The 20437-nt window shown below is 39.8% G+C and overlaps 1 protein-coding gene across 2 annotated transcripts in view; it reads right to left on the minus strand.

The window, feature by feature from the left end:
• Positions 1–3478: 3478 nt before the first annotated feature.
• Positions 3479–20437, minus strand: part of Ibtk (inhibitor of Bruton tyrosine kinase) — a 74692-nt gene continuing 57733 nt past the window's right edge. For both annotated transcript variants that reach the window (XM_057767099.1, XM_057767098.1), the window contains exons 26-29: positions 14489–14635; positions 8338–8409; positions 7808–7940; positions 3479–6974 (exon numbers count right to left, since the gene is read on the minus strand). In XM_057767099.1, the coding sequence (XP_057623082.1) occupies positions 6843–6974; positions 7808–7940; positions 8338–8409; positions 14489–14635 (484 nt within the window). In that variant the 3' untranslated portion in view covers positions 3479–6842. The remainder of the gene's footprint in view (positions 6975–7807; positions 7941–8337; positions 8410–14488; positions 14636–20437) is intronic.

Here is a 20437-nt window from a genome sequence, read left to right on the forward strand (position 1 = left end):
TTGCACAAATTCATCTAGAGAATGCAATCATGCCCATGCAATAAAGATGTGATGTTATCCAACCAAACCATCCCACACTTGCTCCTTCCTAAGCACGGCCGTGCAGATTATAAACATCTGTTGGTGGGTTTAGTCAAGTAAAGGTTATCTCGGTGAAGGCAGGTTAACGAAGCAGTTCATCACCTGCCTGATTGTTGGTCTGTTTTTTTTTTTTTTTTAAAGATTTACTTTATTATTACTCATATGTATATGGTGTGCCTGTGTGTAGCCACATGTGTGTGGACATCTTTGGAAACAAGAAGGGGGCATCCAATCTCCTGCGGCTGGAGTTAGCAGGCAGTTAGTTGTGAGTTACCTCATGTGGGTGCTGGGAATCAAACCCACAGCTCAAAAAAAAAAAAAAAAAAAGAAAGAAAAAAGAAAGAAAGCAGCAAGCACTCTTAACTAATGAGATTTTTAACTAATTTCCACAGACCCTTAAAGTCTTCATTCAACGCTCAGAACAGATTGGTGGGATTCCTGGTGAACTGCGAGAGTGCAAGCAGAATTCCTATTTTCTGTTTAGTTAAAACATACAGCGGTTAGCAAAGCCTGACAATGCATTCCCAGTTACTGAGATAGTGTAGATTTGTAGGCAGGTCATAGAATGTGCCTATCTGTGCCAGGTAGAAAAGGAGGCACCACTCTTAAATATATTCTCTTCCTAATTTAAAAAAAAAAATTCTGATCTCTTCAATCAGTGTTGAAATTTCAGTTCTTCTGACAGCAACTTCTAATACCGGCTCACAAATTACACACTAAACTTGGTTCCTTGTGCTGTGACCATGAAGGACATTGATATTCAGTAACGTATCACACACACACACACACACACACACACATCAAAACACAGTGACTGTACTCACCAGATGTGGTTTTATTCCACCTAAATATAACCTTACATTAGTAGCTTTGCTATATAAAGAAGTATGAGAACTCTGCAGTCACTTCTTAACTGAGAGCGTGTGGAAGGGACGCCAACGTAGGGTTCCTGGGGAAGGGCAAAGGGTTGGTTTGCTTTGTGCTCTGACCTCTGTGTGACTTACCTCATCTTCCATCACCGCCAAGTCAGTGACCATCTAAGAATCTACTCACTTCATCTTCTTCTGAAAGCTACCTATAGGATCGGAGTCTCACTGACCTGCACAGGCCCCATTGGCTCAGATTCTCCCTGGAAACATTGCTGGGGTCTGCTTGTGCACACCCCCACCCCGACACCCCATCATCTTGATTCAAGCTAGAGGTATCTGGGAAGAGGGAACCACAACTGAGGCTAGCTAGTCTCTAGACTAGCTTGTAGGCAGGTCTGGGGCATCTACATGATTAACGGTATGAGAAAGCCCAGCCACGGTGGGTAGTGCCATCCCTGGACAAGCGGTCCTGGAGGTATGAGAAAGGCATCTGTCCATAAGCATGGGGAGCAAGCCGGTAAGCTGCACTCTGACATGGCTCCTCCTAAATTCCTACCTCTAGGTTTCTATCTTGAATTCCTGCCTTAACTTCCCTCAGTGAAACTGTAAGATGAAATAAACCCTTTCCTCCCCAAATTGCTTTTTATCACAGCAGTAGAAATCTAAGACGCTGCCTAACCCAAAGTTCACTCACGTGTTTCTTCAAAGTGGCCTTGTTTTCAATACCGGGTCTCTGCTAAGGTTGCCCTTTGATATTTTGATAGTTTCATGTGCATTAAATCTTCTGTTCTCAAAGACTGGCATTAATGGAGTTAATGGAGATAGGGTCCTGATGGTTCTTGCCAACCAATATCAAGAACTGAGCCCTGTCCCCATTTCTTTCCATTGCTTATGCATCAAAGTTTTCAGAGTGTAGGAATGCAGGGACCATTTCCATCTCAGAAGTCGCAGTCTCGTGCCAGCAAGGGCTGAAAACAATCCACCCACAATGTAAGGGACGTAGGTTGAGATCTGGTTAGCTTCCAGTATTTTCCTATCACAACTAATCTAAGAACATCCATGAACAAGTTTTGTGTTAGTATAAACTTTTATAGTTAAGTGCAACCATTGGTCACAAGCTCGGTTTTCCGGAAGAGCTGTACCATTTTTTTCATTCCCACCAGAAAATAAGAAACCCAGTCCTTCCAGGTCCGCATCAACACTCGGTGTTTTTCACTATTTCTCCTTTTAGCCATGGAGGTAGGTGTACAATGATATGCCACTGTGGTTTTAACTGCTATTTTTCTGCCTGCTAATGAACATGTTTTCATGAGCTTACCTGTCAACTCTACCCCCTCATATGGTGAAATAGCAGTTGTTTTCCCCTATTTTGCAATCAAATTGTTTTCATAGCGGAGTGTGTGTGTGTGTGTGTGTGTGTATGTGTGTATTTAGGCCTGGAGCTTGTTGTTCATATTTAGAATGGAGCCTTTCACTGCCAAACATTTTCTACTGGTTGAGGTAAGTCTTTGGTGGCCAGTTTCTTCCTGAGAAGAAACTAAGGATGCATTTCCATGTGCTTGAATAAGGGAACTGGGAGAACATTACCGAGGAACAGGTGGACATGAGGGACATGCAAACTCAGCAGTTTCAAAGAAAATTACATGATAAATGCACATGAAAACACCCAACTTAACAGTGAATTATAAATCATGAGTATTTTACAGATCTTTTGTATTTTAATACAAAAAATCTTTTGCATTTTAATACAAAAGAGATGGAATTATTTTCTCTTACAAAGCAGTTGCCCTCCAATATACCACAGGTCAAGTCTTTCTCCGCTGAGAAACCAGACTGGCTGCAACTGTGATCCGTTTCACCAACTGCCATGTTCTTTATCTGAATCAGCAATATTTCATACTCTGGTCAAGTAGGAATTGTGCATCCAAGTTTGCCAAGTGTAGGAATGCAAGGACTATTTCTCTAACTCAGAAGTCACACTCTCCTCCTCTGGCTGCAAAAATAAATAGAAGACTGAGAATGCTCCCCCTATCACACTAAGGATTGCGGTTGAGTTGCTGGCTGGTGAGATGAAGACGAAAGACTGCAGAGGATGTGCCTTGTTCAGGTAGAGGCTCTGGGGAACCGTTTAGTGTGCAGAAGGGTTTCTAGTTCAGGACGTCAGAGAAAAAACCATCTTCAGACTTCAGTTAACAATCACCTCAGAACAAGGAAAAGAGGATGGGGATAGGTTTAGCTTTGATACCCAACACTGGCATAGCTACTCAGAACTATCTTTAACTCCAGTTCCAGGGCTCTGATGCCCTCTTCTGGCCTTTGTGAGCAATATAAACACAGTGTACAGACAGAGATGCAGGCAAAATGCTCACATATACAAATAAATAAATCCTTTTAAAATGAGAGTAGAAGGATTTTGAGATCAAAAGTTTGAGTTTATTTTAAAGACTATAAAATACAATAAAGACATTATAAGGAAAGCATAGGACAAATTAGAGAGGAGATGAGGAAACAGAGTGATAGAAGCCGAGACCTGCAAGTGTACAGAATGGAGAAACAGAGAAGCAAGGAATGTCCACAGGCTCCGCCTCAATGATTTGGGTAGATGACTCAGGCACAAGGAAAGAATAGGAATAGTAGAAATCTCATTTCAACACAAATCAAAGGCTGGAGAGGAAACAACGAGAAACAGCTAGAAAAATGAACCTCCTGTGCCTAGGAGCTGGGTGGGTAATGCATACAGGACCAATGTGGCTTTGATATCTGTCACAGCTTGGCATTATCTTCAGAAAGGACACCTAGACTTGAGCACACCTCAGATCATTGTTTCCAATTTCCTCTTAGAATATAGCTCTGCTTTTTCCTGAAAACACCTCTGCACTGACAAATCTGGAAGTCTCTGAACTATATAATTGCTTTACTAAGTGGTGTTTTATAATTCTTTTTCTTGGCTATAGATAAATGACAGTTTCAAAGAGACAGCCTGCTGTAGTTAGAGAATCATATTACAAAGAAGACATATTTCAAATTGGCCATTTTTTGTGGTGTGGGATGGGATGTCCTTCTGTATATGTGCTGTTTTTATTGGCTAATGAATTAAGCTGTTTCGGCCAGTAGCTTAGCAGAATAGAGCTAGGCAGGAAAACTAAACAATGCTGGAAGAAAAAAGGCGGAGTCAATGAGAAGCCTTATAGCCACCACAGGAGACAGATGTCTCCACCAGAGCCCACCGTAACTTTGCTGCTCGCCACCACCTCATAGTGATGCACAGATTAATGGAAATGGGTTAGTTTAGGATATAAGAGCTAGCTAAAAATACGCTTAAGCTATTGGCCAAACAGCATTGGAAATGATAGTTTCTGAGTGATTCTGGTCTGAGTGTCTGGGAAACAAATAAGCATGCCTCCATCAACATTTCTGGACTTCACTTTCTTCGGGACACAAACTGCCTACGGTATATGAGCAGAGCTTCTTTAGACCTAATATTGTAAGAAATGGACCTCAACCCCTCAACCCATCTTTGAAAAAAAAAAAAAAAAAGCACATGCACCATGCCCTCCAGGAGAGCCACAGACAAACTGCCCACCCAAGGCTGGGCTTCAGACTGCAGTTGTCTCTGGGGAAAGCAGGATTTTTTTTTTTTTCTAAAAGACATGTCTAGAATTTAAGAGATACAAATTCTAACATTCTGTCAACAAACTGACTTGATTTGACTTGTAGTTTCTTGATTTCACAAACTTTAAGCACATCTACTGCTGGTACTCATTCCCTCACCCCAATACTTTGTACACCATCATCTTTCTAGACTCAAACACAGGGCTTGTGAGTCTTAAAAGGCCTCTCCATCCCTGTGATCACTTCAATTGATGCATCAGACTTTCTTCAGTTCTACTGGATTTTCTTGAATCTATACAACTAGAGATGGATGGGTTACTACAGGAAGAAAGTACTGTTGGGAAAAACTACCATCATCCTCCTGGGTTTTCAAGGCAATATAATAACTGCCATCTTCATGGACTCATGAAAACTACAGCTCACAGCAGGGCTTATCTTTCACTTTTCTTGCAGGACAATTTCTTCCCATATGGAATTTTATACAGTGGCTCACTATATAAAACAAACTATAAACTACAAGCAATTTGGTCATGGCCAATGACGTCATAAAGCTTCTTTACTGATATCTGATGGAGGAAGGTCATTGGTTAAAAAATAAAGAAACTGCTTGGCCCTCATAGGTTAGAACATAGGTGGGTGGAGTAAACAGAACAGAATGTGGGGAGGAAGAGGAAGTGAGCTCAGATGCCATTTCCTCTCCTCTCTGGGGCAGACGCCATGCTCCCCTCTCCCGGGTAGATGCAGGGCAGCTCCTCTCAGAGGCAGACGTGATGCAGCCAGCTGCCAGGTCAGACATGCTGAATCTTTCCCGGTAAGACTAGTGCTACACAGATTATTAGAGATGGGTTGATCGCGATATGAGAATTAGCCAGTAAGGGCTAGAGCTGATGGGCCAAGCAGTGTTTAAAAGAATACAGTTTGTGTGTTGTTATTTTGGGGCATAAGCTAGCCAGGCTACCAGGAGCTGGGGCGGCAGGAACGCAGCCCGCAGCTCCCACTACAGATATCAAAAAGACATCGTAAAATTCATTTTTTTCTCAAGTTACTCAAACATACCGAATAGAAAACAGGATTTTTAGCAGAGTAAAAGTATGTGCTGCCTATCAGTGTGGCACATAAGGGAAATAACTAGGAATAGCCAGAAATCCTTCCCTCGAGCTGTCAATCTAGGGCTACATAGGACAACAAACACACATTCGTAGTGAAGTAGATCAGGATTACCTTTTATTGCATGTTTGCTTACACATCTGCTGCTTTATGGGTTGAACTGAACTGAAACACTGAGTTAGTTTCAGCCAATTTCCCATCAACTGAAATCAAGCAGTGAACTGCCTACATATTCCCAGGGATTCTTTCCCAGAACTCAGGCACTAACATTCTCATTTTATCTATAGACTAAAGCACACATTTTAACATTGTTTTCCTTTTAATTTTAAACACTCAATAACAAATCAAACAGCATACTATAAAGAAGATAATCAAAGTTTACATGTACACATATAATCCAGGCTCACAGAACTTCTGATTACACAGTACTAAAAAGTAACAATAAACAAGCACTCCGGCAAACTATTCGGTAACCCTATGTCTGTTTTAGAGAACCTTAACACTTTAGGAAGCTGATTCTTTCACAATCAGCCATTCATATGGCCTCTGTGCTACCTTCCCACCCCAACAAAACTTCATGAATCCAAGTCTCCCAGAGAAGCTTTGATTGTTGACTAAACTGTCCAGAATAATTAGGAAGAACAGCACTTCACCAGGTCCAATTTCAAAGAGGCCTAAAAAATTAATAGCCCAATGAAAAGGCAACAATAGACACATCTACTGTGCAAACGGAACATTCTGGCTACCAGTGGATCAGAAGTAATGACTGAGGCTCCTGCCTTAATCCCATCAATGTCTTATTTAAAAAACATAAGTGGTAAACTCTTCTAAATTACTCCATACTCTCAAATGAAAAAAAATTTTAATGAATCATACCTAAACTTTATACTTCACCAATATTTTCCTTTGTAAGATAATGTAGAAGAAACAATCCAAGCAATCTTAGCTTAACGTTTTTCCTGACACATCTTCACATAAAAGTTACTAAAATCACAATTTCAAAAAGTTTCTCATTAGTTATACAAACATTATAAACTACAGGAAGAAATCATATCCACTTTTGCTCTGATGAAAACAATGTGCTACCAAATATGCAAGAATGCTTGTGCATGGGTTTTCTTCGTGTCAGTGTAGCGACCACGACCCCGGGGGCAGCGTCCTCTCTCCAGTAAGCTAGCACCCATGCTTGTTCCACATAGGCACGGCCAGAGGCCCCTGTGGTGTCCTTTCAACGACGACAAACTCTTCAGGGTTGCCAAATGCCTCATAGAAAACCAGCAAGTCTTGTATCGCATGCTCCTCAACCTGGGAGAGAGAAGGAAAGAAGATCGGCTTCCTTCTTTTGGAACAGAACAGATTAGTGGGATTAGTAGTAGTCCGACTTCCTTGGAGAGCTGAGGCTTCACAAAGATACCACACGGCAGAACGGAATCAGAAACTTTCCTAGTCCCTCAGCCTTGCTAGAATAATCAGCAATTATTATTCGACCTCTTAAAAATGTTATGTGTGAGTGTCCAAGTGCATGTTTGTGCACCACCTGTGTGTATGTGCACTGTCCTTGAGGCCAGAAGAGAACTTCTGAACTCCTCGAACTGGAGTGAAATGGTTGAGAGCTCACCGATACTAGCGTTAAGAACCAAATTGAGGTCCTGTAGGAGAGGAATACATGCTGCTGAGCCATCTGCCAGTCCCTCAATTTGAATCTTAAAGTTAAGAGAAAAAAAACTGGATTTCTTTCTGGGATCCACTTATGCTGGCGGCTTTGCCCTGTGAGGTATTTTTCTGCTACTGCACAATCCTCTACAACTTGCTGTTGCGCTCTCCAGGGTCGTGAGGCTTATCTTTTCCCAATCTGCCTCTCTCATCTTTCACATATGTCTGTAAAATCTTTCATTTCTCAAATAAATTCTCTTTTCCATAAATTAAGCCAAAGATAATCTATTGTCTATAATCTACAAGCTGAGGTAGAAACTGAGAAGAGCAGCAAACACCATCCAAAGAGTCCAAAGCATTGTCAATAGTAAAAGTAGAAACCTGATCACCATGTGCTAGTTCAAATCAGCCTGCATAACTACAGACCTAGGACTGGAATGAGGAACAGTCCTCAGCAAGCTGAAGCTGAGAGGGTGAGCACTCACCTGAATGAGAGCCAAGGGTTTCTCCCGACTTCTGATGAGCGCGGCTTCTTGTTGCCGCTCTTCTTCTACAATCGATGCGAACGTGACAGGAGCGATGGCGGCAGGAGCAGCCGGCGAGGAGGACAGCCAGGGGCTGGGAGAATGACAACAATGACTTTGATTTGTGTCCTCAGAGTTTTCACACGAAATTTCCTATGAAATATTATTTAGCTGTCCCCCCCCAGGGATTTATTACACATAATGCAACTTGGAAGCTTCTGCAGAAATTACAGAATGGTGAGGTGAAAATACAGAAAAGGAAAATTATTATTTTCCTTAAATAAGAGCTACAGGTTAAATTTTAGAAAATTCTAAAAAGAAAAGGTGTAACAGAAATGATAAAATTAACTCTTGTTTTAGAAAAGAGAATATTCAAACAATACATCCTAGTAACTTCAACTACCCAATTATTCATTTCTTAAATATATATTTGTGTCAATGTGAAACACTGGCCTAGCTTTTGAGGCCCACAGGTAATCAATTTAGCTTACTTGGGACTCTCTAGAACTGGAAAATCAGAAACATGATTGTTTTCTAGTCCTGGAGTTCCATGAGTTGCACATCTGTAAAATAAGTTCCAAAAACTGGGATTAAGGATTTCAGTAATAACTTAGCAAAACTTCTTACTAATAGATACAGCAGAGCAGTAAGCTCCTGACACAGAGACAAATCACCATCTGCAGTCAGGCCTAGCTTAAGGACAAATAAAAAAACAATCTACAAAAAACTGGACCACAGGGAAAGCATCGTAAGAAGCAGTCTTTTCCTAATGATGTACATATATCATTAAGTATGGTAACCAGGCACACATGAGAAATACAAAGGCCTGTGTGAACACTTATCACCGAGTACTAACACACTGTGACATGCTGCAGATGACAGACGGAATGGGAACTAGTACACGGTCTGGAGCAGTGAGCACAAACAAGCCTCACCCTCTGTAAACTGCCTTGGTTGTGGAGCTTTATCACAATAGAAAACTAACTGATACTTGAAGGTATTGCCTGCATTTGCCCTTTCGTTGTGTTGTAGCACACTAGCAAGCCAGTTCTCTAGCCCTGGTCTGACTTGTGAGACCTTCCCTGGGACTTAGCCAAGGAAAGTTGCATTTGATCTCCATCCAAGTTACTTCCATCAGAATACAGACTATTTCCCATTTATCTTACCCTCTTGTCTAGATTTGAAGGTTTAAGAGTCTGTGATGAGCTGGGTGGTGGTAGTACACACCTTTAATCCCAGCACTCAGGAGGCAGAGGCAGAGGCAGGAGGATCTCTGTGAGTTCGAGGCCAGCCTGGTCTATAAGAGCTATTTCCAGAACAGGCTCCAAAGCTACAGAGAAACCCTGTCTCAAAAAACAAAAACAAAAGAGTCTATGATGGCAGAGCAGAGATGGTGAGTAGAGCAGCAAGCTAAGAGCTCTCATCTTCCATCACAAACAGGAAGCAGAGAGGGTGCAAGAGTGTACTAGAAAAGACCCCAGTTACTCTCAAAGCTTGTGTCCAATAACATCCTTCCACCAGCAAGGCCATGCTTCATAAGCCTCACCAAACAGTATCGCCAAGTGGGCACAAGTATCCAAACGCTTGAGTCTATTGGAGACAACTCATTCAATAAGCACATCTCAGATGCTGAAAATTATCCTGGTGGTTCTGGGATTTTTTTTCAAAATTTATTGACGCTTTCAAAGATGCACAAATAATGTAGAGGCAAGAATTACTTAGCTGTTAAGTAACTACAGCAAATCAGTAGTTACCAACTATTAAAGAGAAATAAAGGATAGATATAATCAAAGTGCAACATAGTTATATATGGAAATGACACAAGGTAACCACTATTTTCTACAATTAATATTTGCAAATAAAGGATTAAAAAATCCTTTGTTAGCTTTGCTGGCTAACAAACAAACTAACTAACTAACTAACTAAATAAATAAATAAATAAATAAATAAATAAATAAATAAATAAATCTAAGAAGGTTTCAGACCCAGGACCTACAAAATCAATGTAAACTAAAGCTTTAAGAGTAACAATTGCACATAACATTTCATATTTTACGACAAGCCTCAGTGGTTTACGACAGGACTGTATGGCCCTTACTTCATTCGTGATTACATTCAGAAAGGGCCATGATGCTATGCTGAAGCATCAATCTGGGAACTGTAGATATAGTGCAATAGAGAGCACTTAGCTAGAAAGTCCCCAGAAAAATTTAAAAAGGCAAACATAACTCTTCCTACTAATAATCTTTAATGGCTAATTAAATTAAACATTTCTTTAGTCAAGCAACTTGGGAGTCCATCAAAATTCATTATAAAATATAAAAAAGCTATTAAATAAAACACCTAGAATTTTTAAGAGTTCTAAGCTTTCAAATAATTTAAAATTATTAAGCTTCAGATATTAAAAACAAACCAGACACTCCAATATATAATCTGTACATAATTAGCCTTCTTAAAAAGAAAAAAAACACCAGAAGGTTATCTAAAATATTCTTTAAAGATTTTTGTTCAGGCAGCCTACAGAATGGGAAAAGATCTTTACCAATCCCACATCAGACAGAGAGCTGATCTCCAAAATATACAAAGAACTCAAGAAATTGGTCATCAGCTGGGCGGTGGTGGCGCACGCCTTTAATCCCAGCACTTGGGAGGCAGAGGCAGGCGGATCTCTGTGAGTTCGAGACCAGCCTAGTCTACAAGAGCTAGTTCCAGGACAGGCTCTAAAACCACAGAGAAACCCTGTCTCAAAAAAAAAAAAAAAAAAAAAAAAAAAAAAAACCAAAAAAAAGAAAAAAGAAAAAAGAAATTGGTCATCAAAAGAACAAATAATCCAATTAAAAAAATGGGGTACAGACCTAAACAGAGCACTCTCAACAGAGGAATCTAAAATGGCTGAAAGACACTTAAGGAAATGCTCAACATCCTTAACCATCAGAGAAATGCAAATCAAAACAAGTCTGCAATTCCGTTTTACACCTGTAAGAATGACCAAGATCAAAAACACTGATGACAACTAATGCTGGAGAGGTTGTGGGGTAAAGGGAACACTTCTGCATAGCTGGTGGGAGTGCAAACTGGTACAGTCCCTTTGGATATCAGTATGGTAATTTCTCAGAAAATTAGGAAACAACCTTCCTCAAGACCAAGCAATACCCCTTTTGAGTATATACCCAAAGGATGCTCAATCGTATCACAAGGATATGTGCTCAACTATGTTCATAGCAGCATTGTCTGTGATAGCTAAAACCTGGAAACAACCTACATACCCCTCAACCGAAGAATGGATAAGGAAAATGTAGTACATTTACATTATGGAGTACTGCACAGCAGAAAGAAATAACATCTTGAAATTTGTGGACAAATGCATGGATCAAGAAAGCATCTAATCTACATGGAAAGTAGAAAAAGACAAGATCTCCTGAGTAAATTGGGAGCGTGGGGACCGTGGGAGAGGATAGAAGGGGAAGAGATTGGAAGGGAGGAGAGCAGAGAAAAAGATATAGCTCAATAAAAACAATAAAAAAAATAAAACACTGCCGGGCGGTGGTGGCACACGCCTTTAATCCCAGAACTCGGGAGGCAGAGGCAGGCGGATCTCTGGGAGTTCGAGGCCAGCCTGGTCTACAAGAGCTAGTTCCGGGACGGGCACCAAAGCTACAGAGAAACCCTGTCTCAAAAAACCAAAAAAAAATAAAATAAATAAAACACTAAAAAAGGTTTTTGTTTAAATTAAAAAGTACTGTCAATTTTAGATGTTAAAATAACTAAGCTATTTTTGCTTAGATAATATCTTTTTATTTATAAGATTTTATATTGCTTTATTTTAAAAATTTACCTAATATTAGAACTAATATAATTACAATTGTAATTTTGTTCTGGAGACAGTTTTTATAATGATTAGAAACACAGCACACATTCCCAGTACAGAGACAGAGGGTTAATTATGTGAAAGGAAAATGAAAAACAAACAAACACAGCGAACAAAAACTAAAAGACAAATACAAAATCCTTCCCTTCTGCATTTTAATATCCCCAGATGACCACTGCCTTTCTTTGCTTGCCATTGCCTTGGGGGCAAATAATTTTTTCAGTCACATTTTGTACAGTTACGACCTAATGTGTTGTGTGCAAACCTTCCTCAGCTGAGTCCCATTCTAACCCCTGGGACCACCAGCATTCCTGTCTTCCTGCTTTTCTCCTACTATTTCCTGTTTATGCTGTCTTTTCTCCTACTTTTCAATTTCTTCCTTAAAAATCTCAGCCCACATTCCAAAGCCTGTGACAGTAAAAAGGATACATAACAACATGGCCTGTTTCTCTGCTGCTCCCCTGGTCACACATGAGAAGACAACGGTTAAGGCTGCAGCAGCTGGAGCGTTTGCTCTTCCTAGACTTCCGGTGTATGTGAGCTCCCTTCTCCGTGTCCTCTTCCATTCTGCTGCACCACATCGCCACTTCACTCTGCCTTGGCACTTAACTCCATGTGTATGCACTCCTATTTGTTAACCAGACTTCAAATCCAGTAAGGGCTGGGCCTGCATATTATATTTTTATATATGCCCAAGAGAAGCCAGTACAATGCTATGCCCCTACCAGGTATCTCATAATTTGGTGAGTATTTTGTTTGCCTGCAGTGTTTTATATGTCCTTTTTGAAAAAACTTACTTGTGAATTTCATGTTTTCTATGGCTAAATAAAACACGAAACACAACCTATGTTTTTTTCCATATCCTTATCAACGAGAGTCATCTATATAAATACTATATAAATACTAGTTCCCACATCAACCATCAGGCTATTGACATATGATCTTTCAAGTCAAACTTCCAAAGTCATAGGACAGCACATACTTCTCACAGTTAAGTCCCAATGTGACAGCACACTCTAGTGACCAACTAGCAAACTACAGATCCTTAACGTTTTCTGAGTTCCATGACCAATGGCAACTTATTCAATGAAGAATTTCAATCCTAGTGTACTGTTAGTATTCAAAATGTAAAATACTATAAAAAAATAAACTTCATTTTTATACTTTCAAATTTGTGCATCAGAGATACCCAATAAAATCCACTATATTCAAAACAAATATTACCTGAAAAGTTACAGTTTTCATTCATTTATTTATTCAATCCAAAATACCCATTAAATACCCACTCTAAACACGTATGAGCAACGACTAGCAAAGACAGACATCCTTGCTTTAATAATACTGATATGCAAACAAATACAGCACACGTACATTAAAAATAAACTGGCTTACACCTTTAATCCTAGCACCTGGGGAGGCAGAGGAAGGGGCAGGTAGTTCTCTGTGAATCTGAGAATGGTCTGAGCTACATATCAAATTCCAGGCCAGCCAGAACTCTATAGCAAGATCTTGTTTTCAAACAAACAAAAGAATCACTAGCAACAACCATAATTCATGTAACAGAAGAATGGCAGAAATATGTAACAGAAATTGACTCACCAAAGCAAGGAAGACCCTCTACAATACCCAACTGAATAGACTATGAGGTGGTGTAGGAGGTTCTTCTATCATGTGTTGCTTTCACTGGTTGAATAAAGAAACTGTCTTGGCCTTTTGATAGGGCAGCACTTAGATAGGTGGAGTAGACCGAACTGGATGCTGGGAAGAAGGGCAGTGTGGCAGACGCCATGAAGCTCCTGCCTGAGACTGATGCTGGTTAGAATCTTTCCCAGTAAGCCACGACCTCGTGGTGTTACACAGATTGGCAGAAATGGGTTAGATCAGGATGTGAGAGTTGGCCAATAAGAGGCTAGAGATAATGGGTCAGGCAGTAATTTAATTAATACAGTTTCTATGTGATTATTTCAGGTTTAAGCTAGCCAGGCGGTGGGACACAGTCCGCAGCTCCTTCCACAGCAATGAGGAGTTGAAATCACAAGTTAAGGTGATATAAAGGATAGCTGTGAACAAGAAAAAGTCAAAGATACTATAATACAGAGATTATTTCCTAAGACAAAGTGAAAGAAGCCAAGCTCTGTAGATCCATATTAAGAATTTTAGCTTTTGCTGGGTGGTGGTGGCACACACCTACAATTCCTGCACTCAGGAGGAAAGGCAGGTGAGTGTCTGTGAGTTTGAGGTAAAACCAGAAACACCCAAAGTTTGATATTTGATACATGGAGGTGGGCTGTGGTAGATACACAAAGAGACAAGCTTCAGCCACAGTGGTGAGATCTAAAATAATTATAACAAGCAAAAGTCGGATTTTATGAATGACGCATCCTCCATGGTCTCCACTGCTGTGAAGGTCCAGAGAGTATACAAGCTCTGAGTTGTCAGTGGGTAACTGCAAGGGCAAAGGGGCATGCGGCAGATTCTGGAATCAGTGATTGTATTCACTCCTGTGTGTATATGTGACCATGTCATGTGTGTGGACATATATCAAAGCTTCAAACTGTAACTTTAACATAATATTTACTATAAGCAAATATTTCCAAAACCACTACCAAAAGTAAAAATGAAAACAGAGAAAGAGGAAACGAACTTGTTAACTTTAATCCTGAATGTACAAGAAGCTATAGTGCCTGCCTTATACACATTTAACATCATTTCAGAACATGAAGCCATCACAGACTATTTTAAGGTAGAAAATATATTAGTTTTAAATGTATTACCTCACAACATTTAGGGCCTGAGAGTTTTCAATTCCTTTAAAAACAACTTTTTTGACATGATCTCCTAAACCATGGCCAGTAACAGGTTTTTTTTCTCCTGGTAAGAAATCCCAGAATGACTTGGATGAAGGTGAGGGTAGAGAAGCCCTGCAGAGAAAGCAAAGATCATGTTAAAAACACTTTGCAGAGGAGCATTACAACCAGACAATATATAGTACAAAAAAACAGTCAAAGAATGTAAAAACTGATTTCATAGATTTTTCAGCAAAAACATGTAAATACAGATCAGTTTCACAGATTTTTTTTTCTCCTACAGCTATTTATTCAAACACAGCTTCAATGTACATGGTTGAAAAGGACATGATACACTTAATCTTTTTGTTTGTTGTTTTGTTTGTCAGTTCAATATAAGATCATTTTGAAAGAGGGAACTTCAACTGACAAAATGTCTCTATCAGGCTAGCCTGTAGGAAAATCTATGAGGGTTTTCTTAACTAATAATTGATGCAGACGGGCCCAGCATACTGTTGGACTACCCTAGGCAAGTACTCCTAAACCAGGGGGCGAAGTCAGTAAGCAGCTTTCCTCCATGACCTCTGCTCCAGTTCCTGCCTCTAAGATCCTGTCCTGACTTCCTTCAGTGATGGACTGTGATCTGGCACATATAAATCAAACAAATCCTTCCCTCCCCAAGTTGGTTCTGATCACTGCTTCAACACAGCAAAAGAAAAACAAACTAAGATACAGAAAAACACTTTCATTAAATGACTATTCGAAGAGTATGCAATAAAATAAGAGGGGAGGATATACTCAAAATTTTTACAATTATTTAATTACAAGTTTCAATGTGGCATTGGAATTTTGTTGATTTTGCACCAATGAAAATTATGCCATAAGAGAAGGGAATTACTAGGTACCAAAGCTGGAGATAAACTCTAGATGTTAAAAATTAGTCATGATACTAAAATAGCTACTATAGTTGTGCAATAAATTTGTGTTTGGGGTATGTACTGGCTAGCTTTTTGTCACATTGACACAAGCTAAAGTCATTTGAAAGAGAGACTTTTAACTGAGAAAATGTCTCTATAAGACTGACCTATAGGCAAGTCAGATACTTCATTGATTCATGACTGATGTGGGAGGGCACAGCCCACTATGGGTGGTGCCAACCCTGAGCAGGTAGTCCTGGTTTGCATTAAAGAAAAGCAGGCTGAGCAAGCCAGTGAACAGCATTCCTCCCTGGCTTCAGCTTCTGCCTTGTGCTCTCGCCCAGACGTCCCTCAGTGACAGACTGCAATGTGGAACTGAAAGGAGAGATAAACCCTTTCTTTCCCAAAGAGCTTTCGGTCGTGGTGTTTACCATAACAGCAGAAACCCCAACTCTGACAGATGAATTAAATGACATAAACATAACTCAGCAGAGGAAAAAAAATGAAAAAATAACAATGGCATTTCAAAAGTGAAACACAATGTTCAAAACTGGTTTATTTGAATGGACACGCACTAAAAGTCAATGAAGGATAGAAATCACTGGAATTGATGACTGTGAAGAACAGATGACTGACATTAATTTAAGTCAGTTTTGGTGAGTTATGAGACATTAAGTGGCTAACCTACATAATTAGAGAACCAGAACCAGCAAAGATATACAAAAGGCAAAAATGTAAATCAGACAATAGTCAAACCTTTCCATAACTGGTAGGAAACACAAATCCCAACGACAAATGCAAAAAAAAAAAAACCACCCTTAGGCAAACTAAAAATTGCTTTATATTAAAGATAAAAGGAAAAGTAGGGGCCCAGCACACTTAACCTAGCAGGCAAGAGATCCTGAGTTTGACAGCTAAACTGGGAAAGGGGCGTATGTATGTGTTTGGTGGTGGTGGCCATGGGAGTGCCCTGAATGCAGACAGAAATACAACACAATATGAACATGGCTAGCTTGTTTCAAAAACAATGGGAGTCCAAAGTAGAAAGAAATCATTAACACACCAAGAAAAACAAAAATGTCAATCTAGCCTATATCTCCAAAAAGTTTTGAAGCCATGAACAGGCCTTAACTGTGTTAGATAGAGGAGCAATAGATAATACGATGCACCACAGGAATTACAAAAGTAACAAGAAAGTACTGCAAACAACCCGATGGAGAAAAGTATGATATTTTACAGGGTATGGGCAAATATACTAAAAAAATAAAAACAACTATTACCAAAGATTAAAGGCTCATATGTCCAATAGAAATAAATCTGAAGAACAGGCTAAGTGGAAGAAACCATAAAATGCACCTGTTTCAATTCTACTGAAATTACATATTATATACCAAATACATATATTCTAATTATATTTTGTTATAGATTAAATAAAACTAAACTACCAGCAACAAAGAAAATTACCAGTCATTGACTCTGAGAGGAGAAGGGAACAACAATTATAAAAAGGAGTCTAGTGAGAATATTCTAAGATAACAGTAATGTCCAGTAATTTATAAAAACAATAATATATAATTAAGAAGAGGGCTTTATTTCAGAAATAATAAAAACACCCACCAAAAGTCAATCAATGTATATAATTCATCATACTAAGATGACAGGATGAGGAAATCCCACAAAAAAATCCTATGATCCAGTCAAGAGAGGCTTCACAAACAAAATCCTTAGGTGTGTGTATATATGTGTGTGTGTGTATATGTATGTATATATGTGTATATATATATACAAATCATATATATATATACACATGTATATATATATATATATGATTTGTACATTATTATAAAAACTGCTGGGAAAAAAAAAACCTAAGATTGCTATGTTCACAATTCGGAGCATACTAAATTGTCAATCCTCAAATTGATCTGCAGATTTAAGATAATGAGTAAAAAAAAAAGTTCATAAGTCCTTTCTTTATTTGTTTATATTTATTTTTGACAAAATTCATGTAAACATGTAAAAGACAAAGTAAATAATTTTGGAAAAAGTTTGAGAACTTAATGGTCCCCCATTTCAATGCTGACAGACACTTCTCATGTTGATGGAGTAAAAGAGGAAGAAACAGACCTAAGAGAACTCAGTAACGAGTCTAAATTAGATGTAGTGGTATTTCATTTGTATTTTAATAAAATCTGCCAAAAGAGCAGAGAATAAGACAGCCCCACTGATCACTTGTACAAACAGACAGTGGTGACACACACCTTTAATCCCAGTAGTCACACTAGTTTGACACAGAAACCAGGTGGTAGTGGTGCACGCCTTTAACTCCAGCCCTAGAGAGGAATATAAAACGGGGGAAGACAGCTCTCACACACAGTCTCATCCTGAGATTCCTGGAGGCAGGGTCGCCATTTCAGACTGAGGCAGAGGTAAGAGCCAGTGGCTGGCTGTTTGGCTTCTCTGGCCTTCAGGTTGAACCCCAACATCTGTTCTTTGGGTTCTTATTAATCGTGCTACAGTTAGACCCATTCACCAGCACATGCTGTGTCCACAGTTAAAGTCACTTACTTTAAGTAAAATCTCAAGCAGTAGGAGACAAAAAAACTTCTTTACAAATCTAAATTGGAACCATGAACTAATAAAGTATTTGGGTTAAAAAAAAACACTTTTGTCAAATGCTTTTTCAGCATCTAATGAAATGATCATATGGTTTTTTTCTTTCAGTTTATTTATATGATGGATTACATTGATAGATTTGCGCATGTTGAACCAGCCCTGCATCTCTGGGATGAAGCCTACTTGATCATAATGGATAATTTTTCTAATGTGTTCTTGGATTCGGTTTGCCAGTATTTTATTGAGAATTTTTGCGTCGATGTTCATGAGTGAGATAGGCCTGTAATTCTCTTTCTTGATTGGGTCTTTGTGTCGTTTTGGTATCAGGGTAACTGTAGCTTCATAAAATGAATTTGGCAATGACTCTTCTGTTTCTATATTGTGAAATACATTAAGGAGTATAGGTATTAGCTCTTCTTGGAAGTTCTGGTAGAATTCTGCATTGAAACCATCTGGCCCTGGGCCTTTTTTGGAAGGGAGGTTTTTGATAACAGTTTCGCCTTTGCTGGAGAGGATGTGGAGTAAGGGGTACACTCATCCATTGCTGGTGGGAATGCAAACTTGTGCAACCACTATGGAAAGCAGTGTGGCGGTTTCTCAGGAAATTTGGGATCAACCTACCCTAGGACCCAGCAATACCACTCTTGGGAATATACCCAAGAGATGCCCTATCATACTGCAAAAGTATTTGTTCAGCTATGTTCATTATTTGTAATAGCCAGAACCTGGAAACAACCTAGATGCCCTTCCATGGAAGAATGGATGAAGAAAGTGTGGAATATATACATATTAGAGTACTATTCAGCGGTAAAAAAGAATGACTTTTTGAATTTTGCATGCAAATGGATGGAAATAGAAAACACTATCCTGAGTGAGGTAACCCAGACCCAAAAAAATGAACATGGGATGTACTCACTCATAATTGGTTTCTAGTCATAAATATAGGACATTGAGCCTATAATTCGCGATCCTAGAGAAGCTATATAAGAAGGTGAACCCAAAGAAAAACATACAGTTATCCTCCTGGATATTGGAAGTAGACAAGATTGCTGGGCAAAAATTGGGAACTGGGGGGGGGGGATGGGGGAAAGGGGAGATGGGGAGAGACAAGTGAGAAGGGGAGGATGGGGAGAGCTTGGGGGATGGGATGGTTCGGATAATGGAATGATGGCTATGGGAGCAGGGAAGTATATATCTTAATTAAGGGAGCCATTTTAGGGTTGGCAAGAGCCTTGACTCTAGAGGGGTTCCCAGGGGTCCAGAGAGACCAACTAGGTCCAAGGAGAGAGAGCCTGAAATGGCCCGATCCTATAGCCATACTAATGAATATCTTGCATATCACCATAGAAACTTCATCTGGCAATGGATGGAGACAGAGACAGAGACCCACATTGGAGCAATGGACTGAGCTCCCAAGGTCCAAATGAGGAACAGAAGGAGGGAGAACATGAGCAAGGAAGTCAAGTTGCAAGGGGGGCACCCATCCACTGAGACGGGGGTTAGGGGGGGAGGGCTGATCTATTGGGAGCTCACCAAGGCCAGCTGGAGTGAAAATGCATGGGATAAAACCGGACTCTCTGAACATGGTGGACAATGAGGGCTGCTGAGAAGCCAAGGACAATGGCACTGAGTTTTCATCCTACTGCATGTACTGGCTTTGTGGAAGCCTAGCCTGTTTGGATGCTCACCTTCCTAGACCTGGATGGAGGAGGGAGAACCTTGGACTTCCCACAGGGCAGGGAACCCTGACTGCTCTTTGGACTGGAGAGGGAAGGGAAGGGGAGGGGAGGGGGGAGGGGGGAGGGGGAAGGGGGAGGGGAAAGGGAGGCGGGGAGGAGGCGGAAACTTTTAATAAAAAAAAATTTAATAATAAAAAAAAGAAAAAAATTTTAATAATAAAAAAATTTAAAAAAACACTTTTTCAAAAAAAATTAATCTGGATTTGGCTTTATCATAAATAACTTGTCCACAACACACACATACATACACAATACAAAAATCCAAAGTCCATTTAGAAAAACCACCTTCATTTCCTTTGTAGCCTTGGCCCTAATCCATACACATCTGAAGGTAGGGATGGCACAAAGGACAGGGACATGAGGGACTGGGAGCATTGTTGAAGATCCTGGCAATCAGCTTGCTTATAAATACAGGAGCTCGGTAACTCCTGCTGGCACAGCACAAGCTGTCAGATTCACTCACGAGTCTAGGAATTCCCACATGTAGTAAACAGCACACACCCTGCCAAGTTCTTTCCAGACAAAAACAGTTCCCTGCTTAGGGTAATAAAACTACTAAATAAGAGCAGTTACAGAATATCTCAAACTCGCACTCTCATTAGCCATGCACAGTAACCACCTATAAAGCAGCTAATGCGGCGGTCTAAGCAAGCCCGGCCCTTTCC

Source organism: Chionomys nivalis, chromosome 4, assembly GCF_950005125.1.
Source record: "Chionomys nivalis chromosome 4, mChiNiv1.1, whole genome shotgun sequence".
Lineage (NCBI taxonomy): Eukaryota > Metazoa > Chordata > Mammalia > Rodentia > Cricetidae > Chionomys > Chionomys nivalis.